Source organism: Cervus canadensis, chromosome 30 (genome assembly GCF_019320065.1).
Source record: "Cervus canadensis isolate Bull #8, Minnesota chromosome 30, ASM1932006v1, whole genome shotgun sequence".
Taxonomy (NCBI): Eukaryota; Metazoa; Chordata; class Mammalia; order Artiodactyla; family Cervidae; genus Cervus; species Cervus canadensis.
This window is the reverse complement of record NC_057415.1, coordinates 5,277,448-5,300,669: the sequence shown is the minus strand read 5'-3', so window position 1 is coordinate 5,300,669 and position 23,222 is coordinate 5,277,448. Positions and strand designations below refer to the sequence as shown.

General features: G+C 40.2%; 1 protein-coding gene across 1 annotated transcript in view; it reads right to left on the bottom strand.

Moving 5' to 3' along the window:
- The window catches only part of ADAM28 (ADAM metallopeptidase domain 28), a 72,399-nt gene that overhangs the window by 20,721 nt on the left and 28,456 nt on the right, over window positions 1–23,222 (bottom strand). Inside the window, exons 9-13 of the mRNA XM_043453489.1 lie at window positions 22,112–22,281; window positions 19,681–19,765; window positions 14,439–14,569; window positions 11,048–11,225; window positions 9,190–9,279 (exon numbers count right to left, since the gene is read on the bottom strand). Coding sequence (XP_043309424.1) covers window positions 9,190–9,279; window positions 11,048–11,225; window positions 14,439–14,569; window positions 19,681–19,765; window positions 22,112–22,281 — 654 coding nt within the window. The remainder of the gene's footprint in view (window positions 1–9,189; window positions 9,280–11,047; window positions 11,226–14,438; window positions 14,570–19,680; window positions 19,766–22,111; window positions 22,282–23,222) is intronic.

The window sequence follows — 23,222 nt, the reverse complement described above, 5'->3', positions numbered from 1 at the left end:
AAAATGTTCATTTGCTGTGTTAATTCCATTAAAATCTGTTACTGCAAATCTTGCTCTTATTTGCTCAGAGAAATGTTAGTCAAAGAAATCCTGCCATTCAGGCAGATCTAAAGAGGCCTGTGTGGATACTGGAAGCAACTCCTTCCTTAGCTGAAGCAACTAGGTGTGTTCTCACGCCAGTGTTCTTGCCTGAGAAATCCCGCAGACAGAGAGGGCTTGCGGGCTATAGTCCATGGGGTCACAAAGAGTCAGATATGACTCTGACTAAACCACCACCACTTCACATCATCAAGACACTTTTTAATATCTTTACATTAGTGAGAGATATATATTTTATAAATAGATATAAATAGAGATATCTATTTTATATTCTGTAAAAATCTTTACAAAATTTTCACTGGGGCCTATGAGACCCTGCAAAGCTCCTCTGCTCCAGTCAGACTAACTTTCTTATCAGATGTCACACAAACCATGCTTTACCTTCTGTTTATTCTTTCCTCATTTGGAATTTTTTTTCTTTCTGTTTATATAAAATCTGCTCTACTTCCCAAACTATTTGAAAGCCTAATTTTTCCATGAAAACTCCTCTGATCCCTTCAATGTGGATCACTGCTCCTCTTTTCCACACGTAGTAGGAAAACAGTCCAGAATTTGGATATGAAAGACACATACTTTGGATATGAAAGATACATACTTGGCTCTGCCAGTGGTTAGATGTGTACCCTTAGCAACTGAGTTTAATCTTAACTTTATAAGCCATTATGAAAATTAAGTGAAAAAATATGTGGAAAGTAATATTACCCAAAGGTCATATATCATTATAATATCTACCTGGCATTTAATCATGTATTGTATTTTAATCCATATGTATGAATATATCCTCACCCTAAGGAAACAGCAAATATTTTGAGGAAAAATACCACTTTTGTATGTGTGTGTGTGTATGTGTGTGCAATGCAAGAGACACAGGAGCTGTGGGTTTGATCCCTGGGTCAGGAAGATTCCCTGAAGGAGGAAAATGGCAACCCACTCCAGTATTTTTGCATGAAAAATCCTATGGACATGTTAGGTAGTTAGAATAGGAAAAAGGAGTCCAAAATGGTGGTGTCTAAAAGACAAAGAAAGGGAAAAGCCTGCAAAAACGGTTCAAAAGAAAACCCATGGACTGGAGTGAGAACTTCAGGTAAAAAAAACATACCCACTTCTTGGCTAGCCCAATTTTCATAGGGCAGGCTCAGTGGGGAGGAAACAAATGTATAAAAAGGGGAAGCCAAGACGGATTAAGGCCTCTCCTTTGAGGTCAGCCCACCCTCACGCCTTGAGGGTATACTATCCTTTGCTTGCCAAATAAAACAGCTGTAACTGAACTGTAACACTGATCCACCATTTCAAATCTTTGTTGCAGAGAGACAGAACCAAGAAAATTACACAATCCCCCGACATATCTGGTGCCGTGACCCAGATGTAACCTGGCTGAAACAACCTCAGCTCATCCTCAGCGAGGCAGACAGCAAGCACAGCAGAAGGCTGACTTAGTGGAAGCTCACATGCTGGAAGCTGAACGTGAAGGAAACCCAGTGCAGTGGAAATGACAAGAAGCCCGTGTGCTGGAAACTGGGATAGCAAAAACAAACTCAGATGAAAGCTCATGATGCTCAGTCTCAGATTCCAGAAGACCTCCAGTTTAGGTAGGAGGTCCTCGCCCCTTTGGCTGGATGGACATATGGCTAACAGAATCTTAATTCCTTTACAGTCTCTTGTGTCTTATTTCCTTGAACCCCCTGTGAACAGATGAATGGCCGTGGGTGCAACTGAGGGACTCTGACTGGGGCTACTCCCAAGTGTGTCCTGAAGGCTCCACTATCTGCTGTGCCCTAGTAGCTGTTGCCCAGGTGGGTGAGGGTTCTTTGGTCCTTAATCTCCTTTGTGCCTAGGATCAGGCCAATGAAAACTGTGGGCACAGGTCAGGCATTTAGCAGTTTTTCCAGCAAGTTATGAAAGGGGTTCCTTGGCATGTTTTTCCCACTGCTTTTTTCTCCTGTCCTTTAGCTCCTCTCTCCATCTATGCCTCTGTTTACAAAGTATTGGGCAGGTGATCATCTTTCCATTTCTGAAAGTTGTGTTTGAAACTGTTTACCTAAGATTGGGACTCAAACCCATGTGGCATGGACTCTGCGCTATGCTTAGTTACTCAGTCGTGTCCAGTCAGGACTAGAGCCCGGCCAAAACCCACAGTGCCTGGTTTCAGCACCTAATGAAGCTCAGGTTCTTGATGTCTCATTGCAAAAAAGTTCAGTGAGAGACACAGCGATAAGTAAGAGGTAGATTTGTTTGAATTCACAGAGAAGCACAGTCCACTGAGTGTGTGCCATCACAGAGGGTATATACGGTGCCCATGAAATGTGGTGTGGTTAGTTTTTACTGGCTGGGTGATTTCATACACTAATGAGTGGGAGGATCATTCCAACATTTGGGGAAACTCTCACTCCTTGGTCTTTTGATAGTGCCTTGGAACTGTCATGGGGCCTTCAGGTGTGTCATTTAGCTTGCAGATTGAAGGCTTATAGTTGATTTTGACTTGTCTGCATCTTGGACCCATTTGATTTTAATTGGCTTATGTTATGCCCTTGGGCTATATCAGTCTTTCAAAAGTTGTGCCCTGCCTGCTTCAGTCCTGATTCATACTCTTTTCATGAACCCTGTCCAGGCCCACAATGTTGCCTCTACAATCTTCTGGCAGGACAACCAGAAAACAGCTAGCCCTTGGGAGGGAAATACTATATAATATCCAATCCCTCTAGAGGTTCACACCTTCATCTTCCATGTTTCCCACAACATGTGCAACAACAGCACCTCTCAGTGAACCTGCTAGGGTGGGTGACAGGCACAAATGCCTGCTAGAAGTTAATCTGTTGGTGGCATCCCTTCAAGGGCAACTGGGCTTCCAGGGACAATGTTTGCCACTTTGGGAGTTAACCCTGCAGGTTGTTTGGGCCCAAACCCTTACCACCCTTCTCCTAAAGCTACAGACATACCCCTGGATCAAATCTCCACTCCACTTTTATGGAACATCTGATCTGTTGCCTCTTATCATTTTGTCCTTAAGCCACTTACTAATTCCTACAACCATAAACCTGCCCCTACTGCAGGCAACATTGCTCCACCCTGCTTATTATTAAAGTGCTCTTAATGCCCCTAACAGGACCAGATAACCCACTCCTTTGTCACTACTTCTGTTATTACCTAAAGTGGGTCTATGACAATGAAATGTTTACCATTGGAGACACCCTAAACTGCCCTGGTGGCTCAGAAGTTAAAGCGTCTGCCTGCAATGCAGCAGACCTGGGTTTGACCCCTGGGTCGGGAAGATCCCCTGGAGAAGGAAATGGCAACCCACTCCAGTATTCTTGCCTGGAGAATCCCATGGATGGAGGAGCCTGTCCTCCATACAGTCCACAGGGTCGCAAAGAGTTGGACACGACTGAGTGACTTAACTTTAACTTAACTTAGGGGAGGAAATCAGTGACTTACATTCCCTCAGAGAAATAAGAGGATAAGGTTTATGGCTATTTCCTCAGGTTCCCAGTCTCAGGGCACAGGCTTGGATTACTTTACATCATGGTATCTATTCCCATCTGTGGTGGACAAAAGAGCAATGAGTTAAGATTACAGCCCCTTAATCCTAACCAGCACTAGTCACACTGGAGTCATTGGGAATTCCCAACTCCAGCCTGTGGGTCCCAAGAGGTCGACCTGCCCGAACCTGCCTAGGGATCTGTCCCCGGGAGGTTGTCATGCCTCAGCCTGCTTGGGGATCCACCAGCCCGGGGTCCCAGGAGGTCGACCTACCTTGACCCGCCTAGGAATCTGGTCCTTGGGAGGTTGTCATGTCTCCACCTGCCCAGGGATTCAATCTCCAGGAAGTTGTCACACCTCAACCTGCCTGGGGATCTGCACCCTGACCCAGATACACCTAGCTCTCAGGTTGCAACAGTATTGAGTAGGATAAGCTTCAGATAGGCTCACCCCTAAGGAAGTCCACCCAAGGAAATAGAAGGAAGCCTATTAGTTGTGGGACCATGCCCGGTCTCAGCAATAACTCGGGAGTCCAACGAGAACCCCACTGCCTTTCTGGAAAGTCTAAAAGAGGCCCTCCAAAAGTTTACTAACTTAGACTCTTACAAGGAACAGGTGATCTTAAAGGACAAATTCTTGTCCCAGTGTACATCAGACATCAGGATACAGTTGCAACAGCTACAGCACCAGGACCCTGCTGCCTCTTTAGATGAGATTGTCCAGACAGCCATCAATTCCTTTTATAACAGAGAACAGGAGAGAGAGGCCAAGGCCCAGGAAAGGGAAAGAAGGAAAGAAATAAGGCATGCTCAGATGCTGGCCACCTTCCAGGGAAGCCCTATGGCAAACTCCGAGTCCTTGAAGGACAAGGCACGAAGCAAATGCCTAATCTGTAGACAGGCAGGGCATTGGGCCAAAGAGTGTCCAAACTGTGACAAGTCTGCTAAAACGTCTTGCTACAAACGCCATCAACTGGGACACTGGGCGGCACTCTGCCCTTGGGACCCGAGAGCCTCAAGGTCAAGTGCCAAGCCTTCCCTCCTGATGGTTCAACAGGACTGAAGTGGCCTGCTCCAGCCAGCCCACCCGTCACAGATAACCATCATGGAGCTGGAGCCAAGGGTGCAACCGGATGTGGCAGGTAGGTCCAAGAATTTCTTGGTTGATACAGGGGCTACCTACTCTGTCCTGACCTCCTACTCTGGAGCAGTCTCCTCCCAAACCTGTGCCATTTTTGTTGCTACAGGAAAAGCCATAACAAAAAGATTCATCCGAGCACTTCTTTGTTGCTGGGACGGACAATTATTTTCCCACCAGTTTCTGGTGGTCCTTGTGTGTCCTACTTCTTTATTGGGAAGAGATCTTTCCCTGCTTTCAAAATCTTGCAGCTACTGCAGTCCTGGTAGAAGATGCTTTAAAACTCTCTTTTGGGGGCAAACTAGCTATTTTGACCAGCCACCAAATGAAACAACTCCTGAATGGGAGAGGCCATTTATGGATGTCTGATCAAAGGATCCTCAGATATCAAGTAGTTCTGATGGAAAATCCAGGCCTGACTATATCACTTTGTGAGGTTCTTAACCCAGCTATGTTCCTGCCTACCCTCGAGGGCTCTCTCCCTTTCCACTCTTACCTAGAAACCTTGGATCACTGGACAAAACCCCAAGAGGGATTGTTGGAAGATCCTCTGACCAATCCTGAGGAAATCTGGTACACTGATGGAAGCAGCTTTGTCTTGGATGGAAAAAGAAGAGCTGGATCTGCAATAGTCTCCAATTTTGAGACCATAGAGGCTAACCCTTTGCCACCAGGTATTTCAGCACAATTGGCTGAGCTCATAGCCCTGACTCAAGCTCTACAGCTGGGGAAAGGAAAAAGAGTAGCCATTTACAGTGACTCCAAGTATGCCTTTCTGGTGCTACATGCACATGCTGCTGTTTTAGGAAGATCATATGGGGTGGCTCCAAAAGGAGGGACTCTTTTTCCTGCCTGGGAACCTCCAGTGGTAGTTGGTTAACTCCTTATATGCCACCACTCATTTAGAGGAGAAGGCCCTCCAAAGATTAATAGAAAGGTCCTTCAGAGGAACAGGCTTCCAAACGACTATAAGGCAAGTGGTCTCTGGTCCCACTTTCCAATTAAACAACCCCCAAGGAGCTCAAGGATCCCACCTGGCCCAGCCTGTCCAATGGTGTGGGACCTACCTAGGAGAGGACTGGCAGATCGACTTCCCCCAGATGCCAATTTCTCAAGGGTATAAATACCTACTAGTCATGATAGATACACTCACAGGATGGATTGAAGGCTTTCCTACCTGCACTGAGAAGCCTGAGGAGGTGGTTAAAAAAAAAACAAACAAAAAACTATTCCATGAAATCATTTCAAGATTTGGTCTGCCCAGCTCATTACAAGTGACAATGGGACATCATTTACTTCTAAAGTCACCCAAGGGGTCTCTAAAGCATTGGGCATTACTTATTACCTTCATTGTGCCTGGAGCCCTCAGTCTTCAGGAAAAGTAGAAAGAGCCAACCAATTCTTAAAATCAGTGATAAAAAAAGATAACCTAGGAGACCTCCCTGGGTTGGAAGGAGGCTTTACCAATATCTCTCCTCTGTACCCATACTGCCCCTAAGGAACAGGTTTGTCTTAGTCCTTATGAGATGCTGTATGGGAGACTTTTTGTTTATGTCAATGACCTCTTCCTAGATCCAGAAGTTCAGACCCTCCAGCCTTAATCCATGGCCTTTGGGAAATTCCAACAAGATATACGTTTGTGGGTTGTCAACCAGGACCCAAAAGATTCTAAAGGCCTACCACAATATGCTTCAGAGACTCAAGTTCAAATTAAAGTCTGGAAAGATGGGTCCGCAAAGGCTCAACTCCAGCCTAAATGGAAGGGCCCCCTATCCTGTAATCCTTTCTACCCCCACAACAGTCAAGGTACCAGGACACAACTCCTGGATTTACTACTCATGAGTCAAGCTGTGGAAGAAAACAGAAGAGGACACTCAGTACACCTGTGAGACCCTGGGAGATCTCAGATACCTATTCGGGACTACAGATGAGTGCCATTCTAATGAACACCCCCAAAATTAAGTTTCTGGGGATAAGATTTCTCAGGATAGCTCTAAAGAGCCAACACAGCTTGGCGGGGGTTATACTCCAAAATACAGAAAAATCCAGAAGATAGATTTCCTGATTGCTGAACAAGAAGGGACTTGAGCCATCTTGAATGAGATGTGTTGTTTCTGGGTAAATACCTCCAGCTAAGTTAAAGTCTCACAGTCCTCAAGAAAAACATTCAAATCCTACGGGATCTAAAAGAACGAGCTCAAAGAACAAGCTGGAGGGTTCTCAGGGTGATTACAATCTCTCTTTGGGGCTCTTTCTCTTGGCAAAGGGGGATTTGGAGTTGGCTAATGCCCCTACTAATCCCTGTTATCAGCATATAGATGCTGCTTATGATTGTTTCATGTGTTATCAATTGTTTAACCAATTTTGTCTCTGCCCGGGCAACAAGCTACAAAATGCAGTGCTAGTTCAATAAGGATATATGAAACTACATCCAACCATGAAAAATATCACTCACCCTTAGATGGACACCGCTATAAGGACTCTGAGGCTTGAGACTAGAAAGAGGGGGAGGTCCAATGCACCTCACTGTCCCAGCTCAGCAGAAAGTAGCCAGAGAGACTCTGACGCCCCTATTCCCAAAGAATTGGGCCTCCCATCTCTTGAGGGGGGTAGTGTTAGGTAGTTAGAATAGGAAAAAAGAGTCCAAAATGGCAGTGGCTAAAAAAGAAAGGGAAAAGCCTGCAAATATGGAACAACAGAAACCCTGTGGACTGGAGTGAGAACTTCTGGTGAAACAAACATACCGGCTTCTTGGCTAGCCCAATTTGCATAGGGCACGCTCAGCGGGGAGGAAACAAAAGAATAAAAGGAGGAAGTCAAGACAGATTGAGGCCTCTCCTTTGGGGTCGGCCTGCCCTCACCCCTTGAGGGTGTACTATCCTTTGCTTGCTGAATAAGCTGAGCTGTAACAGAGGTGTAACACTGGTCAGCCATTTCAAATTGTTGTTGTGGTGAGACAGAACTGAGGAAATTACACACTCCCCTGACAGATGGAGGAGCCTGGCAGGCTACAGTCCAAAGGATTACAAAGAAGCAGACACTGCTGAGTGACTAAGCACTGCACACACAGCTTGTTAGAGACAAGCTACATTTTTTTTTTTAATCACCCATAATCTCTAACAAATGGGACTTAATAAATACTTGCTGAATACTACTTACATTCTCCAATTTTCTTCCTTTTGGCTTTCTTTATTTCTTTCCTCTCCCTCCAACATCAAAACAAAACAAAACCAAAAGCAAAAAAAAAAAAAAAAAAATCTATCCCAAACACTACCTATAACCCAGCATGCCATCTGCATATTCCTTTTCCACATGATCACCATGTATTTAAAATGTATGCAATTCTTTGTCAAGTGAGCATGAATCAGAACCTGGACCTTAACAATCAGTCTAATTAAGAAAACAGATAAATAATCATAATACAGAATTCTGTGCCATAGTAGAATGTAACATGCTGAACTCTTCACTGGAAGAGAAGTTCAAAAAAGCCCCACAGAGAAATTGACAGAGCATCCTCATCCTAAGTCTTTTTTCCTAAGAATTTCACCCGGAAGTCACTTCAAAGGATGAAGATGAAGGAACCCCTATATTATTCAAAATAAACTTTCCCACTAAGCCATTATTAAACTGTGAAATAAAATTCATATTTTATGGCAAGACAAGAAAAATTTAAACATAAAAAAGTATCTCTGCCCTATGGCCTCCTCTCTCCCCTGACTGTGCATTGTACATCTGCATCAGGATGAACCAAACCTCCCCATGGGCAGAAACACCTGCTCAACCACAAAGAGCAACATCCTCCCAGCACCAACAAGAAAACTCCTTAAAAACAACAGTCCTTCTTGAGCTTGTAAGGGACCATGATGGCACTTAGATCTGGATTGTATAAATTATCGATAATATGTTATTTAATGTACTTGTCTTGAAAAACTTACACAACTGTGTTTTGACTCCTAATGGGCTCACTGGTTTCCAGAGCATTCTGAGATGCTCTTCCCCAGTTATGATCCTCAATTTGATTAGAATAAAATTCTCCATTTCTTTCTTAGATCAACGGATTCATTTTTTGTTGACAAAGGATATATGTAAACAGTTACTGGACTTGGTCCAAGAAGATCCCATGGCATCAGAAGAAACAGGAGGTAGGAATAACCAAACATTGGCTTTAGAACTGGTCATATTTGGAGTTTGCCATTGGTTGTATTATTTTGTACATTCTCAGTTCTGAGACTCTGTTCCCTCAAAAACAAAATTAAATATAATATCTACCTCAAAGGGCTGTCAGAGAATTAAAGAGCCCATGTTTTCAAAGTGTTTAGTGAGAACTTGAGAGATGGTAGCTAACATTATTTTACAGACAGAAAAATATTACTTTGCCTATTTCATTTAACATAATCTCTAAGATAAGATTTTAGTACAGAAAAGAAAACAAAAAGCAAACATAATTATTAAGTTATAAATAAATAATAATCTTACCTGGCACTTTTCACAGCATTCTCCTAATGCACATTGAATATTTTCTTTCACTTTACATGTTTTTGCATCACAGCAAATGTTGGTACATTCCTAAGAAATCCAAAAACAAATGTAAATGCCAGGTTAGCTTTTGGTCTCATTTTGGCACTATTCATAATATAATTTATTCATCACACAGACATTCCTTTGATATGGTCTGGAAATAATTTGGGGGGGAGAAACACAAGCTTAACATTAGAAATATTGAGTTTATCTGAATTCTATTTACATCTTTTTTTTTTTAAATATCTTTTCTAACTTCTCCAATTTACCAGATTAATACTGAGCATGGTCTATTTTTGGTGAAATATGAAAGAAAACAAAAGAAAGGGATAGTTTTTGAAAATCAAATTCTTCTAACTAATGAACATAATTAGTTCAGCTCATCAGTTTTGTATCTATCCAGCAGTAAGTTTAACCTTTAGAGCATGTACAGAAAATCTAAAAATAGAGTTCTTTATTCAAGTTTGACATTTAATTCAATTCTCTGTAAGGCACTATTCTTTGTCTTCTTCTCTCCTCCTTGTTTCTGGGAAATCAGGCACCTACACGAGGCATGGGGGGAAAACCTACTCGGGAAACTCCCCTTGCGGCTGTTCAGATTTGGCCAAAAGGTGGGATGTATTTAGAGTCACAAATTTTTAGTGTTGAAACTCTTAACCTTATTTCAAACAAACATCATCTGGGAAAGTTTCCTTTTTCCTACAGAAAAGATAAATGTGTAATCCTATTTTGAAGTTAGGCTTCTCGGGTGGTGCAGTGGTAAAGAATCCACCTGCTGGTGCAGGAGACACAGGAGACAGAGTTGGATCTCTGGGTCGGGAAGATCCCCTGGAGGAGGAAATGGCAACCCATTCCAGTATCCTTGCCTGGAAAGTCCCATGGACAGAGGAGCCTGGTGGGCTATAGTCCATGGGGTTGAAGAGTTGGACACTGAGCAAGCATGCACGGTTTTCAAGTTACTTAAAGGCTCACACCTTAAGGGCTTGGCGTGGTACTCACTTGAATGTTAATAAGATAGGGGCAAAGGTCCCATTCAGAGTCCTGGCTGCCCTGTCAAGAGGGTGGGACCAAGCCAGGCACTTCGAGCGATAACAATTTCTGAGTCCCAAAGCAGTAAGAAATGATTGAATCCCAGGGCAGGGAGGCTCCACGGTTGCTAAAACAAACACACCTAATACCTAACACCTGAATCCAGATCTTGGCTCCTCCATTTACCAGCCCAGTGACCCTAAGCAAGCTATTTCCACTCTCTGAGACCTATCATAGGGCTAGGTCTAAAGTAACTGCCAAGTAAGTCTCAGGCACATAAGAAATGTGAGGTATTTCTCCCAAAAAAGGAGGGTTGAGGATATGAAGCCCAAGCTGGTGGGTGGAACTTATAAAACAGAAGATGGGGAAGGAATGTTGAGAAGGAAACAAGGAAGATCTTAAGCAATTCAGGGTTTTTTGTGAGAAAGGTTGACCTGACCACTGTCTACAAACACAAATTTACAAAATTACAGGAAATGCAAGGTTCATTTGGGCTTCCCAGGTGGGGCCAGTGGTAAAGAACCAGCTGCCAATGCAGGAGATGTAAGAGACTCTGGTTCAATCCCTGGATGGGGAAGATCCCCTGGAGGAGGGCATGGCAATCCACTCCAGTATTCTTGCCTGGAGAATCATATGGACAGAGACATCTGGCAGGCTACGATCCATGGGGTCCCAAAGAGTCGGACATGACTGAAGCGACTTAGCATGCACACACATGTTCTTTTATAGTTCATCTCTTAAGGAATTGAAAAACAAACTAGATCATTTTAAAAAGAGCTGGTGGTACCTCAGGGGTCCCACAGTCACAGTCTTCTCCCATTTCTACCAACTTGTTCCCACAGATCGGGGTGGATATGATTTCTGTAGGCAGTGGAACATTAAAGAGGCAATTGGATAATTTATCTTCAAAGAACTTTTCAAAGCTGGTCCGGCTGCAGGAACTGAAGTCTGTAGGTACATTTTTGCTGTAAAGGTAAGGAAAGAGAAACCAATACAATCACACTGAGTAGATAGGGAGAAATATCAGATGCTGAGTGTGATGTACTCAAAACACAACCCGAAAGAATGAATGGAATCCACTCAACAGCTGCTAAATCATCAGCTCATTTTTTTGTGCCTGTATTAGCTCACCTGGGCAAGTATATACACCTCCAGCTTTATGAGCAAGTATGGCCACATCTCAAAGTAGAGCATCCAAGCTGCTGTTTAATAAACTGAAAATTCTTCTAATTTATCCTGATAATCTCATTCATTCAGCCTTAGGTCATTTTGGTTGTGAAACCATAAAGGCACTAAAATTATGTTTACTTATATGTTTAAGAATTCACTTTCCTTCAGAGAAAGTTAAATTGATAGCCCCTCTTCATTCCACAAATAAGGATGAGATTTCAAAAGGCAGTGGTGGGAGGAGAGGAGGGAAGGAATGGGGGTTTTGGGATTAACAGAGGCAAACTCTCATATATAGAATGGATAAAAAACAAGGTCTTACTGTACGGCACAGGAAACTATATTCAATATTCTGTGACAAACCATAATGGAAAAGAATATGAAAAATAATATATATACATTCATGTGCATATACATACATGTGCATATACATACATATGTATATACATATATATATATATATATATATATATATATATATGAGTCACTTTGCTGTACAGAAGAATACAGCATTGTAAATCAACTGTAAATAAAAATTTTAAAAAATTTTAAAAAATGCAGTGATATCTGGAAGAGATAGCATAAGATATGTAACTGGCCTGCAAGCCATATTCTATTTTGTGGAAGGCATGGGAGATTTAACTTTAGCTTAGGTGAACTGAGAGAGGGAAATACAAGAGAAAGTGAACACATCAAAGGAATTGTGGGGTTTTTAAAGATAAAATTCCAGAGCAGTTTTGCCTCAGAGATTACACACAAAGGAGTGTGTAATCTCTTTTCAAAGACTTCCTCATCTCCTGTGGGAACATTCTTTTTTAAAAAAATTCCGTTATAGAGTATGGTTGATGCATAATGCTGTGTTAGTTTCAGGCATACAGCAAAGTGAATCAGCTCTATATATAAGTCCATTCTTTTTAAGATTCTATTCCCATATTGGCAATTACAGAGTACTGAGTGGAGTTCCCTGTGGTCTACAGTAGGTCCTTATCAGTTATCTATTTTATACATAGTAGAGTGTATATGTCAAAAACGATCTCCCAATGTATTCCCCACCTAAACCCCTGATAACGTAAGTTTGTTTTCTACATCTGTAACTTTATTTCTGTTTTATAGACAAGTTCATTTATACCCTATTTTTAGATTCCATGTATAAGTGATATTATATATTTGTCTTTGTCTGACTTCACTCAATATGACAATCTCTAGATCCCTCTATGTTACTGCAAATGCCATTATTTCATTCTTTTTATGGTTAAGTAATATTTCATATGAACCACATCTTCTTTATCCACTCCTCTGTCAATGGACATTTAAGTTGCTTCCATATCCTGGCTATTGTAAATAATGGTGCAATAAACATTAGGGTACATGTATGCTTCTGAATTATGATTTTCTCCATATATATACCCAAGAGAGGGATTGCTGGATGGTATGATAGCTCTAATTTTATTGTTTTAAGGAACTTCCATACTGTTCTCCATAGTGACTGCACCAATTTATGTTCCCACCAACAGTGGAGGAGGGTTCCCTTTTCTTCATACTCTCTTCAGCATTTACTGTTTGTAGTTATTTTTTTAAATAAATGCATTCTTTTTTATAATTGTTTTACTTATTTATTTTTGGTTGTGCTGTGTCTTCACCGCTGGATGCGGATTTTCTCTAGTTATGGCATGTAGGGGCTATTCTTTATTGCTGTGGCCTCTCTTGCTATGGAGCACAGTCTCTAGGTGTCAGTAGCTGTGGCTTGCAGACTCTAGAGGGGCTTAGTATTTGTGGCGCACGGCCTTAGTTGCTCCATAGCATGTGGGATCTTCCCGGTCCAGTGACAGAACTGCTGTTGCCTGCATTGCAAAGCAGACTTCTAGCCACTGAACCACCAGGGAAGCCCTATTTGTAGATTCTTTGATGTTGGCCATTCTGAGCAGTGTGAGGTGACACCGCATTGTAGTTTTGATTTGCTTTTCTCTGATAATGAGTGAGTCGAGCACCTTTCCATGTGCGTTATAGCTGTCTGTATGTCTTCTTTGGAAAAATATGTATTTAGATCTTCTGCCCATTTTTTGATTGGATTGTCTGTTTTTTTTTTTTTTTTGATGTTAAGCTACATGAGCTGTTTGTATATCTTTGGAGGTTAATCCCTTGTCAGTTGTTTCATTTGCAAATACTTTTTCCCATTCTGAGGGTTGTCTTTTCATTTTATGGTTTCCTTTGCTGTGCAAAAGCTTCTAAGTTTAATTAGATCCCATTTGTTTATTTTTGTTTTTATTTTCAATCCTCTAGGAGGTGGATAGAAAAAGATCCTGCTGTGATTTATGTCAGGAGTGTTCTACCTATATTTTCCTCTAAGAGTTCTATAGTATTACACTTTACATTTAGGTCTTTAGTCCAGTTTTAGTTTATTTTTGTGTATGGTGTTAGGAAGTGTTCTAATTTCCTTCTTCTTTAATTAGATTTTTCTTCTAAAACTTTTCCCTTATGAGCAACCAATCTGAATTCATTGAAACTGTGGTAAATGCTAATGATCTTCTGAACCCAGATCTTGTGCAGCTAAGATGAGGATAGAGTGACATGTCACCCCAACAGCAAAGAGACAATATGTTTAAACTATGTCTCAGTTAATGAAAAACATTACATGATATAGATAGTACCGTGTGATGGTATGGGGCTTCCTTAATGGCTCAGATGATAAAAAGTCTGCCTGCAATGCAGGAGACCTGGGTTTGATACCTGGGTAGGGAAGATCCCTTGGAGAAGGAAATGGCAATTCACTCCAGTATTCTTGCCTGGAGAATTCCAAGGACAGAGGAGCTTGGTGGGCTACAGTCCTTGGCATCACAAAGAGTGTGACAGTATAGGTAGATTGGTGTAGACCCACATCCATGATCATGTCGTGATGCCACTATTTAATAATTTGAAAGTTTGAACAGGTTGCTGAAGATGACAGAAAAGAGTAGCATAGCCCAGAGTGAACCCAAAACAAGAATAAGTATCATCTCCCCAGAAAGGCTCACCTTAATGATCCGTCCATCACACATTCTATAGACGGGCACTTGCAATTGTAGTTGTCATGAAACATCCCGAAGTTATGGCCCATTTCATGGGCCATGGTTCCTGCAACCTGAAGTGCATTGGGACCGTGATCCTGAGGATAAGAATAGAGAGACAGATCCTCTGGTTTGCAAACTGAATTATCATTCAGGAAATAATTAAATATTTTTACTGTCAAGTGGAGTAGAGAGTCTGATTTTAGCTTCAGCCTCCTCACCTTGTCAACGTGGTCTACTGGAGAAGGAAATGACAAACCACTTGAATATTCTTGCCTTGAGAACCCCATGAACAGTATGAAAAGGCAAAAGATATGATGCCAGAAGATGAGGCCCCCCACCTCATCTTCTGTAGGTGTCCAATATGCTACTGGGGAAGAGCAGAGAAATAGCTTCAGAAAGAGTGAAGAGGCTGGGCCGAAGCAGAAATGCATCGTGCATTTGTGCAGATGCAGTTGTGCATGCATCTGGTGGTGAAAGTGAAGTCCAATGTTATAAAGAACAAAATTGCGCAGGAGCCTGGAATGCTGGGTCCATGAATCAAGATAAACTGGAAGTGGTCAAACAGATGGCAGAGTGAACATCAACATTTTAGGAAATCAGTGAACTAAATTGGATGGGAATAGGCGAATTTAATTCAGATGCTCATTATATCTACTACTGTGGGTGAGAATCCTTTAGAAGAATGGAGTAGCTTTCACAGTCAACAAGAGTCCGAAATGCAGTACTTGGCTGCAGTCTCAAAAATGACAGAATGATCTCGGTTCATTTCCAAGGCAAACCATTCAACATCACAGTAATCCAAGCCTATGCCCCTAATGCTGAAGAAGCTGAAGTCAAACGGTTCTATGAAGACCTACAAGACCTTTTAGAACTAACACCAAAAAAAGATGTCTTTTTCATCATAGGGGATTGGAATACAAAAGTAGGGAGTCAAGAGATACCTGGAGTAACAGGCAAGTTTGGCCTTGAAGTACAAAATGAAGCAGTGTGTGTGTGTGTGTGTGTGTGTGTGAGTTGCTCAGTCATGTCTGACTCTGCAACCCCATGGACTCTAACCTGCCAGGCTCCTCTGTCCAAGGGATTCTCCAGGCAAGAGTACTGAAATGGATTGCCATTTCCTTCTCCAAAATGAAGCAGAGCAAAGGCTAACAGAGTTTTGCCAAGAGAATGCCAAGAGAATACCCTCTGCCAACAACACAAGAGATGACTCTACACATGGACTTCATCAGATGGTGGAATACAAAAATCAGATTGATTATATTCTTTGCAGACAAAGATGGAGAGGTTCTACACAGTCAGCAAAAATGGGACCTAGAGCTGACTGTGACTCAGATCATGAGCTCCTTATTGCAAAATCCAGACTTAAGTTGAGGAAAGTAGGGAAAACCACTAAGCCATTCAGATATGACCTAAATCAAATTCCTTATGATTATACAATGGATATGACAAATAGATTCAAGGGATTAGATCTGATAGACAGAGTGCCTGAAGAACTATAGACAGGGGTTCATAACATTGTACAGGAGGCAGTGATCAAAACCATCCCAAAGAAAAAGAAATGCAAGAAGCAAAATAATTGTCTGAGGAGGCCTTACAAATAGCTGAAAAAAGAAGAGAAGTGAAAGGCAAAGGAGAAAGGGAAAGATATACCCAAATGAATGTAGAGTTCCAGAGAATAGCAAGGAGAGGTAATAAAGCCTTCTTAAGTGAACAATGCAAGGAAACAGAGGAAAAACAAAGGGAAGCCTGGTGTGCTGCAGTCCTTGGGATTGCAAAGAGTCAGACACAACTGAGTGACAGAACAACAGCAATAACAAAGGTAAAACAGATAAGTATAATAAATCCCAGCAGCCATTAAAAAGAAAAGTCAATAAAAAGCTAATAATGGAGGTAAATGAAATTATTTTTTGAATACTCAATTCTAAAAAGGCAGAAAAAATAGAAGAGATGGTATAGGAAACATCTAGCAAGATGACAGATTTTAGTTCAACAGTATCAGTAATGTATTACATATAAATTACTTAAGCATACAATGTAAAATACAGATTGGCAGACTAGATTAAAAAAAAAAACCCATGTGTATAATGTCTAGCAGAAATCTTCTTTAAATGGAAAGAAATCTATATGTTAAAAATTAAAGGAAGGAAAATGTTGTATCAAGTAAACTGTCCACAAAGTATTATACTCATATTGGATAAAGTAAACTTTACAACAGGAATAACTCAGGAAAAAGAGGAACATAATATGATAAATGGATCAAATCTAAACTGACCTGAATATCTAAGTAATACGTGAACCCAAAAAGAAATAAAAATGAAGATTAGAGGAATCAACCTGCCTGACTTCAGGCTCTACTACAAAGCCACAGTCATCAAGACAGTATGGTACTGGCACAAAGACAGAAATATAGATCAATGGAACAAAACAGAAAGCCCAGAGATAAATCCACTTACCTATGGACACCTTATCTTCGACAAAGGAGGCAAGGATATACAATGGAAAAAAGACAACCTCTTTAAGAAGTGGTGCTGGGAAAACTGGTCAACCACTTGTAAAAGAATGAAACTAGAACACCTCCTAACACCATACACAAAAATAAACTCAAAATGGATTAAAGATCTAAATGTAAGATCAGAAACTATAAAACTCCTAGAGGAGAACATAGGCAAAACACTCTCCGACACAAATCACAGCAGGATCCTCTATGACCCACCTCCCAGAATATTGGAAATAAAAGCAAAAATAAAGAAATGGGACCTAATTAAACTTAAAAGCTTTTGCACAACAAAGGAAACTATAAGCAAGGTGAAAAGACAGCCCTCAGATTGGGAGAAAATAATAGCAAACGAAGCAACAGACAAAGGGTTAATCTCAGAAATATACAAGCAGCTCCTGCAGCTCAATTCCAGAAAAATAAATGACCCAATCAAAAAATGGGTCAAAGAACTAAACAGACATTTCTCCAAAGAAGACATACAGATGGCTAACAAACACATGAAAAGATGCTCAACATCACTCATCATCAGAGAAATGCAAATCAAAACCTCAATGAGGTACCATTACACGCCAGTCAGAATGGCTGCTATTCAAAAGTCTACAAGCAATAAATGCTGGAGAGGGTGTGGAGAAAAGGAACCCTCTTACACTGTTGGTGGGAATGCAAACTAGAACAGCCACTATGGAGAACAGTGTGGAGATTCCTTAAAAAACTGGAAATAGAACTGCCATATGACCCAGCAATCCCACTCCTGGGCATACACACTGAGGAAACCAGATCTGAAAGAGACACGTGCACCCCAATGTTCATCGCAGCACTGTTTATAATAGCCAGGACATGGAAGCAACCTAGATGCCCATCAGCAGACGAATGGATAAGGAAGCTGTGGTACATATACACCATGGAATATTACTCAGCCATTAAAAAGAATTCATTTGAAATCAGTTCTAATGAGATGGATGAAACTGGAGCCCATTATACAGAGTGAAGTAAGCCAGAAAGATAAAGACCAATACAGTATACTAACACATATATATGGAATTTAGAAAGATGGTAAGATAACCCTATATGCAAAACAGAAAAAGAGACACAGATGTACAGAACAGACTTTTGGACTCTGTGGGAGAAGGCGAGGGTGGGATGTTCTGAGAGAACAGCATTGAAACATGTATACTATCAAGGGTGAAACAGATCACCAGCCCAGGTTGGATGCATGAGACGGTGCTCAGGGCTGGTGCACTGGGAAGACCCAGAGGGATGGGATGGGGAGGGAGGCAGGAGGGGGGATCGGGATGGGGAACACATGTAAATCCATGGCTGATTCATGTCAGTGTATGGCAAAAACCACTACAATATTGTAAAGTAATTAGCCTCCAACTAATAAAACTAAATGAAAAAAAAAATGAAGATTAGAAAAAAATTTGTTAATAAAAATGAAAATACACATATCCAAATATCTCAGGTGCAGCTAAAGCAGTGCATAGTAAGAAATTAATAGCATTAAATTATCATATTTGAAAAGAATAAAAGTATCAAGTTCATGATTTAAAATTCTTCCTTACTTAACTAAAAAAAGAACAAATTAAATACAGAGAAAGCAAGAAAAGAATCAATAGTCAAGACAGGAACTGAAATCAATGAAATAGAAATCAGAAAAACCATAGGAGCATCAGTAAAGCTAAAACTGTTTCTCTGAGATCAATAAAATTGATACACCCTAGCCAAATTGATCATGGGGAAACCCTCCCCCGATCCACACACACACAAATTACTAATATCATGAATGACAGAGGGGAAATCACTATAAATGCTTCATACATTAAAAAGATAGTAAGGGAATATCATCAACAAATTTATGCCAACTTAAATGAAATGGACAACTTTCCTTGAAACACAAACTACCATGGCTTACTTAAGAAAAGATAAATAAGCTGAATAGCTCTATATTTATTGAAGAATTGATTGCATGCTTAAAAACCTTGCAACAAAAAATATCAGGCCTGTATGATTTTACTGATGAATTGTACTGAACATTTTACTATGTTATAGTACTGATTTGGGGCTTCCCTGGTGGCTCAGTGGTAAAGAATCTACCTGCCAATGCAGGAGATGTAAGAGATGTAGGTTTGATCCCTGGGTCGGAAACATCCCCTGGAGGAGGAAATGGCAACCTTCTCCACTATTCTTGCCTGGGAAATCCCATGGACACAGAAGCCTGGCAGGCTATAGTCTATGGTGTGGCAAAAGAGTCAGACACGACTTAGTGACTAAACAACAATAATACTGATTTTACTCAAATATTCCAGAAAAAAACAAACTGATTTTATTCAAATATTCCAGAAAATTGAAAATTGCACATCATTACATATGGTCAAGTTTATACTGATATTTGCCCTAAGAGTAAAACCTGAAAAATACACATTATAGGAAAAGACAACTACAGACTAATATCCCTTCTGAATATAGATGCAAAAATCTTCATGATATGTTAACATGTTGAATTTAGTAATATATACAAGATATAATACATTATGACCATGCTGGGTTTATGGTGAATGTGCAAGATTGAGGCAATATTTGAAATTCCATCAATGTTATTTCCCACATCAACAGATTAAAGGAGAAAAACAATATTTTCTCCATAGATTCAGCACAACAGCCCTTGACAGACTTGAACTGTAGAACCAACAATTTTATCTTTAAACAAACCTTAATGATGCCAGCAGAAAAATCAGGAGAGCACATTGTAGACATGTAAGCGAGGCCCACAGTTGCTCCAGAAAATTCTACTGTCCTGTGAAAAAGAAAGAAATTGATACAACTTATGATTCTAATTGGGCATCCCAGGTGGGGCTGCTGCTGCTGCTGCTAAGTCACATCAGTCGTGTCTGACTCTTAGCGACCCCATGGACTGCAGCCTACCAGGCTCCTCCATCCATGGGATTTTCCAGGCAAGAGTACTGGAGTGGGGTGCCATTGCCTTCTCCGCAGGTGGGGCTCGTGGTAAATAATTTGACTGCCAATACAGGATACATAAGAGACTCCGATTCCTGGGTGGGAAAGATCCCCTGGAGGAGGAAATGGCAACCAACTCCTGTATTCTTGCCTGGAGAATCCCATGAACAGAGAATCCCATGAAATGGGCTATGGTCCACGGGTTTGCAAAAAGTCGGACACAACTGAAACAACTTGGCAGGCACTCATGATTCTAATAATAGACATTTTTCTATAGACAATTCCTCTAGAATGCTGATTAGCAGAGAAACTCATGACACTTTTTTTTATATGATGGTTGTCATACCATCTAAATCCAGGCATCTGGATGTAATCACTGTTAATATTTTTGCTTTATAAATATAAATTAAATTATAAATGCATATAAATATATATATTAAAGTGAAATATCTTTCATTTTTAAAATATCTTTCATTTTAATTTATATTTTCCTCATATATTTTTATATATGTTTGCTTTGATTTTCTTTTAGCACTGTGAATCTGGGCCCATTCTGAAAGCTTTTGTATTATTGAAGTACTTATGCAATTGAAATATCTGTCCTGTTTAAGAGATATTTTAACTACTTGCATTTGTTCACATAGATAATATATTTGGTCTTCAGTCATTTTAGTTTCTTTTTAAAATTTTATTCCATTTTGTTTTCCTTCCAATTTGTAATTATTCCACGTGCTTTTTTGGTTATTCCTATTGTGCTATCTGTTCAAGAAGGTCACTCTGGTCTGTCTCCAGAAATTTGCAAAGTATGTATTATTTTCCAAATTCCCTTAGTAGATGCATTTACATAAAAAGTTGAACCTATGTTTTCCCACTTATCAACATCAAGAATGGAGAGAGTACATTTTGCCATAAAAAATGAAGAAATTAGAGAACTTCCTTCCACTTTCCATTCCTTATGGAGTTATCTGTTATTTTGAAATGATACTTTGTGTCACACATGATACTCTAAAGATTTACGGCATTTGTATTGTCTTTTAAAATTATATTAGAAAATTTTTATATTCAAGTCTACATTTTTGTGGATTTAATCTTTGCTCCTAGCTCATTTATAAAAAATAAAATTCACCTCCATTATAGAGTTCACTATTTTGCTTTCTCTTTCCAGTGGAGAGAGTTCATTTGGAATCTTAGAGTCCATATTAGATGCCTACCTGATGATGCCCAAGTATAGATGTATTTTGTCAATTTGTCAGAGAAATGGTAAGACTTTCAATTTACACATGATAGCACAGTTCTTTCCTCTGCCATTATCTTTTTAGTCCTTTTATCCTGTTTATTCTTGTCTATTCAGGAAATCTACTCTTGATATTGGATTACCATGCCTTATCTGTACAATCTGTCATCCTGGTCATGATTTATATCTCTCTACCTTAATTATTTCACAACACTAGATTCTACTGCAATTTGAGCATGGTCCTGGAGCCATTCTAGTAAAAGTTTAATTCCCATATTCTTATGTTTGTAGCTCAGTCATTAAGTTTAATTCCTATACTGCTGTTCAAATGAGGTATGTTTTGTGCTGAGTCCCTCAGTCTGGAACTCATCTTTCCAAACGAAGAAACTGTGGGTGGCTATCCTTCAAAGATAACCCCAGTGAACCAGCTTTGCAATATTCATATCCTGTGTAGCTGCTGCTGCTGTCGTCCAGTCACTAAGTCGTATCCAACTCTTTGTGACCTTACGGACTATAGCCCACCAGGCTCCTCTATCCTTGGGATTTTCAAGGCAAGAATACTGGAGTGGGTTGCTGTTTCCTCCTCCAGGGGATCTTCCCAACCCAGGGATCAAAACTGCATCTCCTGCACTGGCAGGCAGGTTCTTTACTGCGGAGACACCAGGGAAGCCCCCATTATCTAAACCCTGTCTTTCTGTTCTGTTATAGACCAAGTAACAGTCAAAAAAGCTTCTGATGAATCATTGCTCCCGTACAGCTTCTCTCTCTTTTAAAAAAAAAAAGAAAAGAAGACCATGTGCAACGTAAGATCCAAAAGAATATTTTGTAAACTTTTAGCGCCCTATGTGTAAACCTGTAATGCTTTGAGATACCATTTACTTTGTCAAGACTTTGAAAGATGTCTATGCCAAATACCACAGAATGCAAAAAAGGGGGAAAATCTATACATACGTGAGTAGCTGAGCAACATCATGGTGCTTTCTCTTCAGGAGGACATTTGCCCTCCACTTAGAAAAATTTTCTAAAGTGACGCTTGCATTGGAAGATATATATATCTTATCCTCGTCATTCCAGAGCTCCATCCCAATTAAGGCCACGTAAGTATTGAGCTTTTTATAAAGCTGTTAAAAAAGAAAAAAATGGCAAAGCAACTATTCATAATGGTGCTATTATCTTTTAATATTTTCTATGTACTCCAGATTTTCAAACTTCTTTACAATTACACTGTAAAAACCTTATTTCCAAACATACTTGTGTAATGGAAGTCACCATCTCTTTTGCCAGACGCTAGCATCCCCATTTGTAGGCAAGACACGCACTCTTAGTTCAGGTTTATAAACTCCTTTTTTCTGTGACAAAGGGTCTATTGAAACAAATTTTTCCTGCTTGCAACCTCAAGAAATATTATAATATCCTGCTAGTAGTTCATGACTATGACTTCACTATAAATGTATTTCCTCAATTGCTATGTAACTTTCTCAGAGTCATAATTTTTCAGAATCAACAAGCTTGGCTATATTTAAAATGGATAACCAACAAGGACCTACTGTATAGCACAGAGAACTCTGTTCAGGGTTATGTAGCAGCCTGAATGGGAGAGGAGTTTGGAGGAGAATGGATACATGTATAGGTATGGCTGAGTCCCTTCACTGTCCCCCTGAAACTATTACCATATTGTTCATTGGCTATACTCCAACACAAAATAAAAAGTTAAAAAAAATCTTGCTATGGAAAATAAATAAAGTTTTAAAAAGAATTAGCAAGCTTGACTTGGTGCTGATTTGAACATCAGAAAAGGAAAAGGTTACATGGAAAAGTCCTGCATATATGAGTTACAATAAAGTAAGGGACTCTGTTATCGAACTGGATTGAACCAAAGAATCTACAGCACACATAGGATACCTTTAGAAATAACCAGTTAAGCTTATGAGATAATACACTTACTTTACAGATAAAAACTTATATTGCTACTATAGTTTGTAAAACTGCACAGTGTTGGTCAAAGAGTACAAACTTCCAGTTAGAAGATAAGTAAGTTCTGGGGATCTAATGTACAATACGG